Source organism: Hydra vulgaris, chromosome 07 (assembly GCF_038396675.1).
Source record: "Hydra vulgaris chromosome 07, alternate assembly HydraT2T_AEP".
Taxonomy (NCBI): Eukaryota; Metazoa; Cnidaria; class Hydrozoa; order Anthoathecata; family Hydridae; genus Hydra; species Hydra vulgaris.
Window position 1 is genome coordinate 21,492,501 of NC_088926.1, and position 15,000 is coordinate 21,507,500.

Below are 15,000 nucleotides of genomic sequence, written 5' to 3' on the forward strand. Positions count from 1 at the left end.
ATCTAGCCCGATCGACATTTTGCAGCTCATTTATAAATATTCTTTGACCGATGCTTTTCCCAACACAACAATTGCTATTCGCATCTTCCTCACCATACCAGTCACATTTTCTACGTGTGAGAGAAGTTTCAATAAACTTAAGCTCATAAAACGCTATATGAGGTCAACAATTGGCCAAGAACGTTTGTCTAGTTTGGCTATGATTACAATTGAAAAGGAAGTGGCAAACAAAATTGATTTTGATGATGTCATTAGTGAATTTGCCTCAAGAAATCCAGAAAAGCGGCATTGAACTAAAGTTTGTGCAACCTTAATGACAAATTTTACTTATAACTTGATGTGATAAATTTTGTGATCAATAAATCATTTTTTTCGTTTAATTTTCTTCTTTTTTTTTTTATGGTGGGGGCGGGGAAGGGTGGGGAAGAGGGCGCGATTTTCTTTTCTTGCCCGAAGCGCAAAATTGGCTCGGTACGGCCCTGTATATATATATATATATATATATATATATATATATATATATATATATATATATATATATATATATATATATATATATATATATATACATAAATTATTTTGATATATAACTGTCTGACTACCCTCAACACAAACACCCTAAAAGAGGTGTATTAACGATATTTAAAATGTTGTCTAATATTGAATTTTAAAAATGTTGGTTTAAAATATCACTTTTTTAATTAGTTAAAAATATTATGCTTCAAAATGACAAAAATAAGTTTCTCCCTTTGAAAGACATATTACAAAAAATATAAAATCTTAAACAGATATGAATTTTGTCGAATCTTGAATGGTATTTAGTTTTCTTAAAAAAAGGAAGTGTTTACAACATTTCCATGTTTAAACTTTTAATAAAATTCTTCAAGGTCAACTTAGATACTATAAAAAATACTTCTTACGTTTCTAAAACGTCACATCATCAGGTAAAAATATTTTTGGAGGAATTATCACTTTATTACTACTAAGTTGTTAAAAGTGATAAATTTTCACGCTTGTGAAAAGATTAAAAACTTACTTGCTACCTTTTTATTAACTTCAAGTGTATGTATATCTGAACCTAACATAAAGAAACAATGTATTTCGATATTTGTTTTATGCGAAATATTTTTTTCTAAGGATAAATGTCTACAAAATAAGCTTGTTTTTAATTGCAGTGACACAAAATGCTGACGTTTTTTGTACTATGATTTTTATTTTTTTATTTATCAAACTTAGAGTGTTTTTTTTCATATTTTATACTTATATAAACTTTGTTTAAAAGCAATTTAATTATAAAATTATTATAAAATAAAAACAATTTAATTAAGAATAATAGTAAACAGTAAGTAATAAATGAGTACTTTATAAACCTATGATAAACTCCTTACTAATTTTCATCAAGCTAAACCATTTTAGTGGTCCTATACCATGGTTCTTTGCATATAATTTCAAGCTCCAAAGTAAAGATAGTGTGCATTTCATTGTTTGAGAAACCAACAGCACTAACTTGGTGTTATCATTATTTATATTAAAATGTTATGTTGTAATTATTATATAAGTAAATGCTTTTGTTTTTGAGCTGATTGCTTCCTTAAATTTGTAAATAATGTATAAAAAAATAATTCTACATACGCCAAGTGCCCCTTTGAAATCCTTGCATACTTATTAAGCAAAAAAAGACTAAAAATAGATTGACTTAAATATATATATATATATGTATATATATATAATATATATATATATATATATATATATATATATATATATATATATATATAAATATATATATATATATATGTATATATATATTACATGTACTTCATATCAGTTAAAAATGTCAATTAATATAATAAATAACAAAAATCTTACATAAAAATTAGTACAAGTTTTAATGTAATAAGTCTTTGATTAACTCTATGAACAACACCATTCTTTTTAAAAGGAATTAGATTGGTTTCTTCAGATATAGCAGGTATCGTAGATTTTTGAAGTTGATTTTGTTCATATGAAATATTAAAGTACAGATTTTCATTTAAAGATTGAGAAGTTTCATCACAATTAACTTTTACTGGGTCTATATTTTGATTCCTAAAAACAGTAAAATAAGAATATTTCAACTTTATATGAAGTAATTGCACGCAATAAAATTTAAAAACTCTCACTAGGAATGGAACATATGGAATAAATATTTGCATAAGTGCGAACTGGAATGCGCACATATGCCCATACAAACCTATGCATGTTTTTGTAACTGTTGTGCAATTATTTAAGTTCTCACTTATGCTGATTCGCACATATGTCAAAATTTATAAATTCTTTTAAAGCACTTATACTAGTTTGCACTTGTGCCAGTGTTTGCAACTGATTTGCATATAAGACAATTTGCACTCATGCAAAATTGCATTTATAAAAGTCGCTCTTATTTAGTCGTTCTAAAAACCATAACGACAAGCTTGATTGAAATCATCGAGAGGAAATAAAAAATTTTGTGCTTAATGGAATCCAAGAACTTACATAAAAAGAAAATTTGTCCGTAGGAAGATGAAAGGCTTCTACCCATGGGCCATTGAAAGTTCCTTGCGTAGAAAATCCCATTCAAAGAAAATCATTAAAAAAGAGTCCCAGTTAGCATTAAGGTATTTGTAAGAAATACAATAATAGGGGAGTTCTGATGATGAAAAATAATAAGATAACCGTTTTATTTTGATCAAACCGTGATCAGAAGCACCTGAGAGTGAATGTGGAGAAACTGAGTTCTAAATAGGGTCAGAAAAAAGACATAATTCAAGTAGATTAGGTGAACAGTTACCTAATCTATTGCCTGGAAAGCAAGTTAAAAATTGACTTTTTGTGTTAGAGATTAAGAAAGACAACAGTTGTGGACCTTAACGCCTGCAAAGTCACTTACACTAGAGCCAAGCTGATTAGTGTAATGAGCATAAAATCTGTAACAACGTTGGTATTGACTGAAGAATAATAAGAAAAAGGCTCGGTCAGTTTGATCAAAAAATTTGGTATTTTAGTATTTTTTGGATTTGTTAAAGAACTTGACTCAAACACAGACAGTACTCAATACACACTTTAACAGTCCAAGAAATTGCCTCATTACTGTAACTAAACCTTTAGCCGTAAAAAAAGGCTCTAAATGTAGCCTCAACAATGTAGACCAAAAGTACAAACAAGAACATCATCCATGCAAAATATGAACCGTTAGTACTTTGATACATTACAGCTGTTAATGAAATCATCCTCTTTAAGGGCTACAACTGAGTTTGGAAAATCTGACTACCAGCCGGTCTCAGAACCATAAAACTTAGTTTTAGATCAGTACCATCATTGAAAAAATTGAATTAGTTGCCTAGTCATAAAAGCAGAGACACAAGCAAAATCAATCCATTGAGACAAAAAGATCTAGCATTCAACATCCTAACTGTGTACTATAAAAACATCTAGGTCAGCCTTATAGGTGAAAAATGGGTGCAAAGCTGATCAATAGATACGATCTGTTTACCCCTATACCATTATCCCAATATTTACCCTGATATCATTCTTTGAAGTAAATTTTGTTTAAAATTAAGAACAGATGAAGTACTTAAGTCTCTTTTTATCCCTCATAACTATAGACAACCATTTATTTATTGATTTTTACATTGTTTAATTATAATAGTTTAAATTTGATTACCTGTTTAAAGCAGAAGATGGAAGATAAATAAAAATGACAAAAGTAGATATTGCCAAACAAATTGTATATATCACATTAGGTAAAAAGATTTTGTATTGATCAAATAAACCACCTGTGAAATGCAGATTAGATTATGAAAGCGTTAAATAAAAAACAAATTTTAAGTATAATACACAAAAACAAAGTTAAAAATAAAATAAAACTTTTAAAAACTAATAAAAAATATACAAGTCAGTGATCATAATGAAACAAATAAAAGTTACTGCGACGGGACAACAACAAATAAAACTATTGAGAGGTATGGACAAATATTATTTACATATGCAAGAAACCAGTTATGGTAGAAAATAATTTGTTTTTTTTAATTATTTATTATATTTACTTTTTACTAAAAAGTTTGCTGTTAAGAATATTTTCTATTTTAAGTTTATATCTACTTGCTTGCGTTCAGTATGGTTATTTTTTAAATATATATTTACTTGTTTACTTTCAGTAAATTGAGTTGTTGAATGTAGCGGCCATAAATCTAAGACATAAAAAGAATAAACTTATTTCAAATCTAAAAAAAAGAGATGATGTAATGACATGCATTCTCAGTGTTAGGTCAGGGTTATGGTTAGGGTCAGGGTTAGTGTTAGGGTTAATCATTAAAAGAACTATGTATTAAAACACACACATATACGTGTGTACAATTACTTTCTGACTCCCCTTTTCCTTTTTTTTACTGTCTTTATATAAACGAATGTAAGCCCTTTTATGGTGCCCTTTTATAAATGACTGTAATTCTGACCCAGTATTCAATTCAGACCCTTTTATAAATGGCTGTAATTCTGACCCCCTCCTTCCTTTTTGTATAAATGTTTTTTTTTATAAATGACTGTAACTTATTTGTTAATTTTTGTTCATTTAAACAATATTTATGACAACATTACTGATCAGCTGTGAGTTATTTCACTAATTATACCAAAACATTTTAAAATTTTTGCGCAAAAACATTCATATGAGAATAAAATTTTTCTTGGCTATTGAAAACCTATTTTTTTTCAAATTCTTGTTATGAGTTGTAAGCAATTTTAATGTCTGGAACTTTAGAAAAACTCTGCTCTTAAGTCTTACCCATACATGCTCAATGCAATAAAGGTCTTGTGACTTTCCTGGCAAACCAGTCAAAACATTGTTAAACTACCTTTTTATGACATCCAAAATAATCCATCTTGTATTCAAACAACATATTAGGTAAGAGAAAATTTTTCTTTATCATTCATGGCTGCTTTTTAAATAAGCAAAAATCTTTTTACCGTAGTAATCGCCGTCAACCTATTGTATACACTTCTTGCAATACATAATACATCCACTTGTTGTAATTCAAATAATGAGAAAGGTCAGAAATTACTTGTACACCCAGTATATACATGCACACACACAAAGATCTTTGCGTGTTTAGCCTAGCATGAAACAACATACTGTTATATTTATATGCAGAACATATAGGGGTTTAGTGTATATATTGTATAAGCTTGAGTGTATGTATTGTATAAGGTACTTTGAACACGTAAAAGACATTATTTATAGCAAAAATAAAAATTAATAAGTCTTTACTTTTTCTCTTCTATTTGCAAAACTGGCTATATAATGCAAGTTTATTTGCAAAACCATTTTAATTCAATTTTTTAAAAACTTTTTTTGTCCTTCCTTTTTTTTTTAATTCAATGATAATTATATTTTATATACTTAACGTAACTTCTATATTTTTGTTAAGATTTTAAAAGAATCTTAAAAACAGTTTCTTTTGTTGTCAAACAAACAGAATATTTCATTTTTAAAAAATTTTAAATTTAATTATTTAGGCAATTATTCCAAAGGGAAAAAAGACCCAATTAACTTAAAAGAATTTAACTAGATCAAAATTAACTATCTAGTTAAATTACAAATTAAAATTTTGTTTTATTCAATCAGATCAATATTACATATTTAATATTAAATTAGATAGATTGCTACCTTTATGGAAGTTTTTGGGATACTGTTCAACAAGAAAAACTAAAAATCCTGAAACAAAAACCGTTACAATTTTGATATCTATTAAAAACAATATGATGGAAAAGGACTGTTAAATAGAAAAACTGAAATAAAAAAAAATATTTCTAAAAAACTCTAATAAGAACTCTAAAAATGCTTACCTGAAAAACTTGGACCAACTATATTACCAAAGGTTTCTGAATCAAAAAGTATTGCAAATGCAACTGCTATATTAGTATCATTTGTATTGTGTATTACAATAACTTTAGCAGCTAAGTCAGCAACTGTAAATAAAAAGTGAAAACTTATATAGATAAGATATTAAAATTACGTTACGTCTCAATCGGTTACAATATGTAACAAGGTTACGTTTTCCAATTGTTATTAAAATATTGATTATATAAACTTAAAAACGCCGTAAACTTTTGTTCATCATTACCGTAAAGCTAAATACTATCTTTTATTTTATTTTTATTGTAAAATAGCTTCGTCTCAATTGGTTACTTTGTTACGAAAAAAAAAGAGTCTTAATTCGCAACGTTGGGTCTTAATTTTTCTTTTTTTTTAATGACTTTTTAAAGTGAACTTAATTGAGACGTAATATAACGTAACTAAATCTAGATTTAAGAAGTAACTAAAATACGTCTCAAACTTTTTAACGCTAAGTTGCGTCTAAGTTGGTTACCTTTTAATAAAAAAAAAAAACAAGGACGTAATAAAACGTAAAAATATTTAAAATGTGACTAACCCACAAGCGTTGGTTAAACTTTTCTTAACATAAACGTGTAGTTGCGTTTTCAATAATCAGGTACATATACAATAAAATATAAAAAAAATGTTAGTAAAAATATTTATTAAATACCGTAACTTATGAGTTACGGTATTTAACAATGCGTTTGTCGAGACATTTGTAACTAAAAATATTTTTTAAAACTGCTCATTATCATCGTTTATTTTAATTGTAAAATAGATTCGTTTTGATTAGTTACTTATATTTTTTGTAACTAACTCGTCAGTAAAAAAAGAAAAAGAAAATCTTATAGTTCGCAAAATTACGTCACAATTGTTTTATTTAAACTTATAAAAGATCAACATTTAAAAAGCGTAAAATAAAAGTAACTTAAAGTTAAGAATTGTCTTTATTTGAGACATAATTCAACTAAATTTTGTTACGTACATTTTTTTTGGTCAGTAGTACAAGCGCAATCTTTACAATTTTTTATAAACCCACAAGCAAAAATGAATATAAAGTGTCAACCTTTCTTATATAATCCACTCCATCCCTGCCTTTCAAATTGTTTAAGCCAATCATGTGTTGTTTGTCTTTCTGTGTAATGTCCACTCTCGCTTCTCGGCCTAATGGCTAAGATCAAGTGTAGTATCTGTTCGTATTTCGGCTCCGGACCATTTCTCACTTGGTTTCTGTGTTGTTAGAAAGCAGAAATAGCACAAGATCGAAACCGTGACAGTCGATAGAGGTTCTTGGCGTAGTCGCCACTTCAGTGTCCGTCCAATCCGGACGTTAAATGGAGATAAACCATTAAGTTGGCGCTGCACAGTGGGCCAGAATGCACTTTTACTGGACAAAATTCATAACTAATTTAATAATAGAGCTATATTCACTAAAATTAGTATGAGTACTAATATGATGTCTGCGCTTTTTATGAAAGTAATATTTTTTTATTTCGTTGCTATGGATACCTTTATTTTGCTTAGCAACAACCTACTTTTGTTATCTGCAGATATTTTATAAGTGCTATATTCACTAAATTTGGCATGAGTACCAATATGACATCACACTTCTTACAAAAGTGACAATTTTTAAAATTTAGTTGTTATGGATACTTATATTGCTTAGTTACCGGATACTTTCCTTAGTTACAAAGTGGTAAATTGATATTTGAATATCTTATCGGATTTTTGACCCACCTATATTGAAAAAAAATTAAGTATTTAGGTAAATAATGTTTTAGAAATAATAAAAGCAAAAATTAGTGCAAGAAAACGTTATCAATTTTAAATTACATCAAAAAATTATAAAACAATAATATCGTTTGAAGATTGTTTAAGTAATTGTAAAACATCTGAAGGAAATGCTTTATGATTTGTTTGGTGTGATGTTGATTTACGCAATGATGAAATAACAGGATCACTGGAAACTAGGAGTCTATTGATAAGATCAGTATTTGTTGCTTTTCTGGATGTTTTTCGGCTGAAATTTTCGCGATAAGATTTAAAGTCTCTATTTCTAGCCTCTTGAGCTTCCTCTGACATAAGTCCGATGGGTAATGTAAGGCTTTTAATTATGTCATGTCCATGTATCAATACTTTGTGAACTGATTGAGCCATGTAATACCATGGATAAAGAGACACATATAGTCTAAAAGTGTCAAAACAATAATCCTTGAACTTTAAGCAGTCTATTTCATATCCTTAAGAGAGCGTTACCAAGATAATGTAAAATCTGAATATAAGGTTTTGGTCAATACCCAGAATTTCAGCTGTTTGTTCATATGCTGCAAAAGCACGCCTTGAGGTATTGCCATCATTACTTGTTCCAGAACCACCACTTTTAGGGAAATCAACAACAAGTCCCATTTTGTTCATAAAATCAGTCTGAATCTTTTGTTTAGCTACAGATGCCTTTTCTTTGTGTTCTTTAGGTCTTGCTTGCCACTTTCTTGTTTCTTTTTTATATGCAATGTGCAATAACATCTCAAAAAATCGAATCCATGCATGAAGACTGGAAAGACCATATTTGAACTGTCTGTTAGTATAATCTATATTAAGGATATCAAGACTATTCATATTTTTTAGGGAGACACCACACGCTGAACAGCATTGGTATGAGTTATTTTTTTTAGATAATATTGTTTGAACCTTCCCATCAATCATTGTAAGTTCAATAATACAATTCACTTCAATAGAAGATCCGCAAACCTCTAATAAAATCATACCCAAGCTTCCTATCTCACTTTTAATGTACTGATCTTCTTCAATCACAGATTCCTTGGATTCCATTTTGTATGCAAATCTTATGGGTCTACAATAGGCTGTGGAGGACGACTTTTGATTTCTCCAAATAGGCACCTTTTCGTTGCTGTTGTTAAATCCAGTCAAATCCAATGGGAAAAGACAAGTAATAAATAATGATTCTTCACGCTTTAAATCTCTGTTAATGTCGGGTTCTGATAAAACTTGTTTATAAATGCTTTGGCCAGTAGCACCATCAAAACCAGCCTTACACGTTAGTGTCATTGTTTTTATTGCTTTGTCATTCAATATCAAGTGCCTTAGCACAGGTTTCTGAACTGCACAGATTCTTTGCAAAGTATGAGTCATTAAATCTTTTAAAGGAACTGAAGCTGAATAGTCCTACACTGTTATGTTTGCAGGATAACATTTCAATTTTGCATCTCTGACATCATTGTAAGCGGGGTAGATGTTATATTCTTTCTCCAAGGCTCCGCTTCTAATCAATTGATAGGAAGCTTTTGTCAGACTTGCATCAATTATTAAAGCCAGTGCTTCGTCTGCTGAATACTTAGTTGCTTTATCTGTATTTGATATATTTAAAACATTCTTGGCAGCAATAACAACTGATTCATCTCTAAATTTTTTATTAGCAGCAAAAAATAATTCATTGGATGAATGAGATTCAATTAAAAAGATACACGCCGTTTTTTAGTTTTATTAGAACTATTATCAAATGCAACTGGTTTTCGACCACGTCTACTTGCAGTTTGTTCATTGTCTTTTTTTCTGACAATTAAATATTCATTAAGCCAGTTCACAAACTTCTTTTCAAAATTTTTCGCAGTATAGTTTGCAGATTTCCACTTTTTTTTATACAAGTAAACAAATCGTTGAACAGCATGTCTAAAATCAACGTCTTTAAAATCAGCAAATTTTGGCTGAATAAATTTTAATATATCTTCAGTAATATTTTGTTTTGAAATACTAAGATTGTTTTTTTGGAGAAAATTATGAATGTCTAAGTTTAACAAAACCATATCTAATTATTGTAACAAGTATTTTGTATTTAAAAGTAAAATAAATGTTATAATATATATGCCGCCTAGACTACTAATACTTGTTAGTAATTAAGTTACTACAAATGTTAGTAATTACAATTAAAAGTAATTAAATTACTGTCAGTGTTAGTAATTAAATTACTAACAACTACCGAAAATATGTTGTTGCTATGTTATGCAAAGTAAGGTATCCATAGTAACCAAAAAAAGTTAACCTCATAAGAATTCTGAATCTCATTTTAATACATACCCCCAATATTGTGTATTTAGCGCAAGTAAAATACTGTTAAAACAACGTTAATGTAAAAATGAGTTGTTGCTATGCAAAATTTAGTACCATAGCAACCAAGTTAAAACATACATAAAATCTGAACGGGAATTTAAGGGGACGAGCAATCAATTAAAACTCAATTGAAGCATCATATAGCTCAAATAAATATAAGACAACTTATGGCAAATTGTGGTAATTATTTGTTATTGTGTGGCAAAAAATAAGTTTCTTAAGAAATTTTTTTTTTTAATCTGTGATTTTCAAAGTATAACTGAGATAACATGCTATAACAAATTTATTTCACACATTGGTTTTTCTTATCTCTAAATACTCTAGAATAACATGTACTAATTTTTTGTTTCAAAAACGTAGATGTAATTGAAATATAACACAACGTTGATGTCACCGTTAGTTACTTATTTATAATTTTTTTTTATTTTTATTTTATCTCAATATTCAAATGCTTAGAGTCCTGGTAACTAAGGGATTTAATATAAATAAATTATCAATAGATTTCTCCTAATATATGTATATACTAAAATTAAATAGGTTTTCAAGATTAGACAACTAAAATTTTTCCCATTTTGTCCACCTACTGGCCCACTGTGCGTTGCTCAGTTTCGGCTGAGTGGCAACTAAACTCTTAAATGGGCATAAACAAACCCTTAATTGGGCCTAAACAAACCCTTAAATGGGCTAAAAAAAACCTTAAATGAGCTAAAATACGGAGTCTCGGCTCCTAAATAACACCGCCTTCTAAGTCTGGTTTCAGCTTCAGGTCACTCTAGTTGGTTAGTAAAAAAAAAAAAATGTTTATCTCCACTCTGATCTTATCCACTGTCTTGAATCTTTAACGAAGTCGAGACATTCTTTTAACTCTCTCTCTTTGTCTATTTATAAAGCCCTCTCTCTCCTCTCTCCATAGATATCTCTCTATAGATCTCTCTATTTATTCTCTCTCTATAAATCTCTCTCTTTCTCTATAGATCCCTCTCTCCATAGATCTCTCTCCTCTCTCTAGATCTTTAAATGTCTCCATAGATCTCTTATCATACGTATGTATAGTTTTTAAGTAAAATGGTTGGGGGTAAACGTCACTGGACTATTTCTCAGCGAAATTTAGCTGTCGATCTAGTCAATCAGAGTAAAAAATATTGTCAGGTGCAGCAAGAGACTGGAATTTCTTATAATACAGTATCCGACTTAATGAAAAAGTATAATTTGATTGAAACAACAGCCAAAAAAGAAAGGCAGGGTCGCAAAAAAAAGACTTCTAAGAGTTTTGAAAGAAACTTAATTATACAAGTCAAGAAAAATCGCTTCATTTCTGCTCGTACATTGGCTGAGCAAGCTGAAGAGAATTATGGAATCAAATTATCCCATCAGACAATCAGAAATCAGAAACACATAAAAAGAAGATTGGAGTTTGCTAAGAAGTTCAAAAACATGCGACGAATCGAAATTTAACTAAAAGTCATATGATGGAGCCCAAAAATATTAAAGGAAAGCCGGAGAAGCCTACAAATTAAGCAGCGTGAGAGGAACTTTCAAGTATAATGGCGGTAGCGTGTTGGTATGGGGCTCAATGGCTAGGAAGGGTGTCGGAAAACCCCAATTTATTGATACTATATTGGATAAGGTGCAATACAGAAACATATTATACCAAAATTTGAAGTTTTCTGCTCGAAAACTTTGGCTAGGATCTGATTTTACATTTTAGCAAGATAATAATCCCAAGGATAGTGCCACTAAAACCAAGGAATGGTTTGCTGAAAATGATGTAGAGGTCTTGGAATGGTCGGCACAATACTGGACCTTAATCTCATTGATTATTTGTGGGAAGGTTTAGACCGAAAAAATAAAGATCGGTCATTTTCCGAAAAAGATAACCTCAAAGTGTCAATTGTAGAAGTCTGGGAAAAGATTCAACTAGAACAAACAAAGTTTTTAGTCAAATCAATGCCTAGACGTCTAGAAACTATAATCCAAGCAAATGGAGGCCCAACAAAGTATTAAAATAATTGTTTTGTTATATAATAATTTATTATGAAACAATTAATGTGTTTGATCGAATACTTTTTTGACAACAAAAAAGCAACCTAAGTACCTTTATTTTAAGACTGAAAACTTTGTGATTCATACTTTACATTGAAATATATAAAATCTGTTTAAAAACATGTTTTTTTATTTTTATTAATCTTGAGTTTACCAAAAAAATCTAAACTTTTGAAAATACAGCACTTCTTTATAGAAAAATATTTAAAAAAATGTTTAGTCGGAAAATTTTTTGAGACACTATAAAAAAGACATATAAAAAACAATTAATTAGAAGAATACTATAGACTACAATGTTACGTGTCATTAGGTCAAAATATTGCGTGTTATTACGTAACATTTTTCTCGTAGCGTTACGTTACAATGTTACGTCTCCGTTACGTAAAAATAACGAACATTTTGCATTTAACGTTACGTTATGGTGTTATGTATTGTTATGTAAAATGTTACGTCTCTGTTAGGTAAAAAAAACGGGCATTTTGCACGTAACGTAACAAATCCCGTTTACGCTACATAACATAAAGTAACTTAAAATGTTATAGGTGTTACCAAGATAAACATACCTTCTTATGACATTTTACAGTGGAAATAAAAAACTTAAAGCGCATCAAACATCAGAAAAATTAATGAAAATAAGTTGATTGTGTCAGATTGGCACAAGCAATATTCTTATTTTTTAATTAAGGCCAAAAACTAAATACTGTTGTATTATATTGGTAACGTTAGTTATAAGAACATAACTGTCACGCTGTGCTTTTCGCACCCTAATGTTTAATAATTAAAGTTTTAACATGCAGTGGTGTATTTAAATGGTCAAGTGGTGCAAGTGACGGGGTAAAAAAAATAAGTATATATATTGGTACTATGACGTCAAACACCCGCCTAATACGAATTGCAGATCCTTATATTTTTGTTATATTTTGATAGAAGATACAATTAGGAAAATGTTCACAGTAAAAACTATGCTTTGCAGAGGTTGCAAAAACTGTTTTATAAAAATAGCTCATGTAAACTATACATAGCAGAATATGAGAAAATTATTTTATAAAACTTGCTAATGTAAATTAAACTTTTCACGATATGAGAAAATCAGATAAGGTAATTGATCTACGCTTTCAAAAGTAGCAATCTGATTCGTTTAAAAATAAAACTTTTTTAAAAATCGTAGTGTAAACTGTACTTTGCACTTTTTTGATCGGTTGCAAATTTACAACAAAGTATTTCCTTTTATTCGTGATATAGAGTTTTTGAATTTTAATGTCTAAGCATGGCCCATAACTTAAGTGAAGATATTATAAAATGATTAAAAACCTACGATCTTGTTTGAGGATTTTGTAAATTGATGATCTTGTAAATATGTTTTATTAAAATTTTTTATAATTTTATAAATAACAATAAATTGGATAAATCTATTAATAACAATAATAAAAATTGTTACTAATAAAGATTTTTAAGTCGTTTTGTTGATACCAACATCTTATTGTGCCATTATGATGGCACAATACAAAAAAAATGTGTGCAGATTTTTGTATTCTGTCTTACTTAAAAAACAACAAAAAGCATTGATTGCTCTGAGGTAAGTCACTTTACGTTTTCTTCAAAATAAATATCCTATTTTATTTTAATACAATAAGTTAATCTGTGTTAATTGTGTAAGTAACATTAATCTAGATATAAAAAACTGTAGTGGTTAAGGATGTGATGAAGCCAGTTCTGTCTCTGAGTATATAAATGGTTATTCTACTCAAGTTCTAATTATAAATTCACAGGCTCTGTATACACATTGTCATAGCCATCGACTGAACTTATTTGTTTGTGAATTGTGTAATGTTCAAGTCGTCTTAGAAAAAGTTTTCAGAAGCTAGTATTTTAGAGCTTGAACCTCAAATACATAAGAAAAATGAAAGGATATTTGTAGAACTAGATGGATTAAGCATATAGATGGTTTAAACGCTTTTCTTGAACAATATTTTTCAGTTTTCCATACTTAATGTATCATGGCTTTCTCTAAGAGTTCTGTTAACAAACACACACAAAATAAATCTTCTACCTTTTAAAATTCCATTAGCACATTTTAATTTATCTTTACTTTATTTTTCGCAACACATGTCTTTGATTTTATTTTACCTGTTACTCTGTTACTGCAATCAAAGACAACCTATGTTAGATATACAGTTTGCACTTTATTACAGCTTTTAAAAATAAATTTGTTACCATCAGAAATGATATATATATATAACTTTTAAAACAGCTGCTACAAAGCATCATGATTGCATCCCTAATAATATCCCTAACTCTTAAATTAATATTTTTCCTGGATTTGAAAATAATAATATAGCTTAAGAATACTTATTCTCCAATAACAGAGAAACTGTTCTTAGTGAGAGGAGTTTTTCTTTTATGCGTCTGTTAAAAGGCTATACAAGAACAACAATGTTAGAAGATCGACAAAACGGTTTTGCATTAAGGTATATCCATCAAGGAATTGTTCTATGTATTGATAATATTGTTAACAGAATTTCTATAAAAACTGACGATTTCATTTCAATAGCTAGAGCTTATGCAGCTTATTCTAACACACGCCAAGTACTTTATATTGAAAAATTCTTTTCCATTATCACCACACTTCCTATAACAGCTAACAAATATGCATAATAATCTCTTGAAAGGCCAAGATATCAACGGTGTCCTTAGCAGGACGGCTTATATGAAACCCCGCAGTTTTGTTTGTGATTATATATATATGGTTAGTCGTCTTTGTTCAGGCAAAAACTAAGAAAATTTTTTTTTAAATCTTATAAAATAAAAACATATATAATCTTTTATTTGACTAAGTATATAAATCTATTTCAATTTGTGCCTTTCTTTTTTCTATGTATAATTTTTTATTTTCGATTGTCCATGTCTAGAATGAAATATGTTCCTAGACATACTAATGAGCT

The 15,000-nt window shown here is 28.9% G+C and overlaps 1 protein-coding gene and 1 pseudogene across 1 annotated transcript in view; one reads left to right on the forward strand and one right to left on the reverse strand.

Moving 5' to 3' along the window:
• Positions 1-1,865: 1,865 nt before the first annotated feature.
• LOC136082621 (uncharacterized) overlaps positions 1,866-15,000 on the reverse strand; it is a 25,331-nt gene continuing 12,196 nt past the window's right edge. Inside the window, exons 3-6 of the mRNA XM_065802036.1 lie at positions 5,860-5,982; positions 5,681-5,728; positions 3,683-3,794; positions 1,866-2,088 (exon numbers count right to left, since the gene is read on the reverse strand). Of these exons, the coding sequence (XP_065658108.1) occupies positions 1,866-2,088; positions 3,683-3,794; positions 5,681-5,728; positions 5,860-5,982 (506 nt within the window). The remainder of the gene's footprint in view (positions 2,089-3,682; positions 3,795-5,680; positions 5,729-5,859; positions 5,983-15,000) is intronic.
• On the forward strand, positions 7,042-7,108 carry LOC136082845 (U2 spliceosomal RNA; annotated as a pseudogene).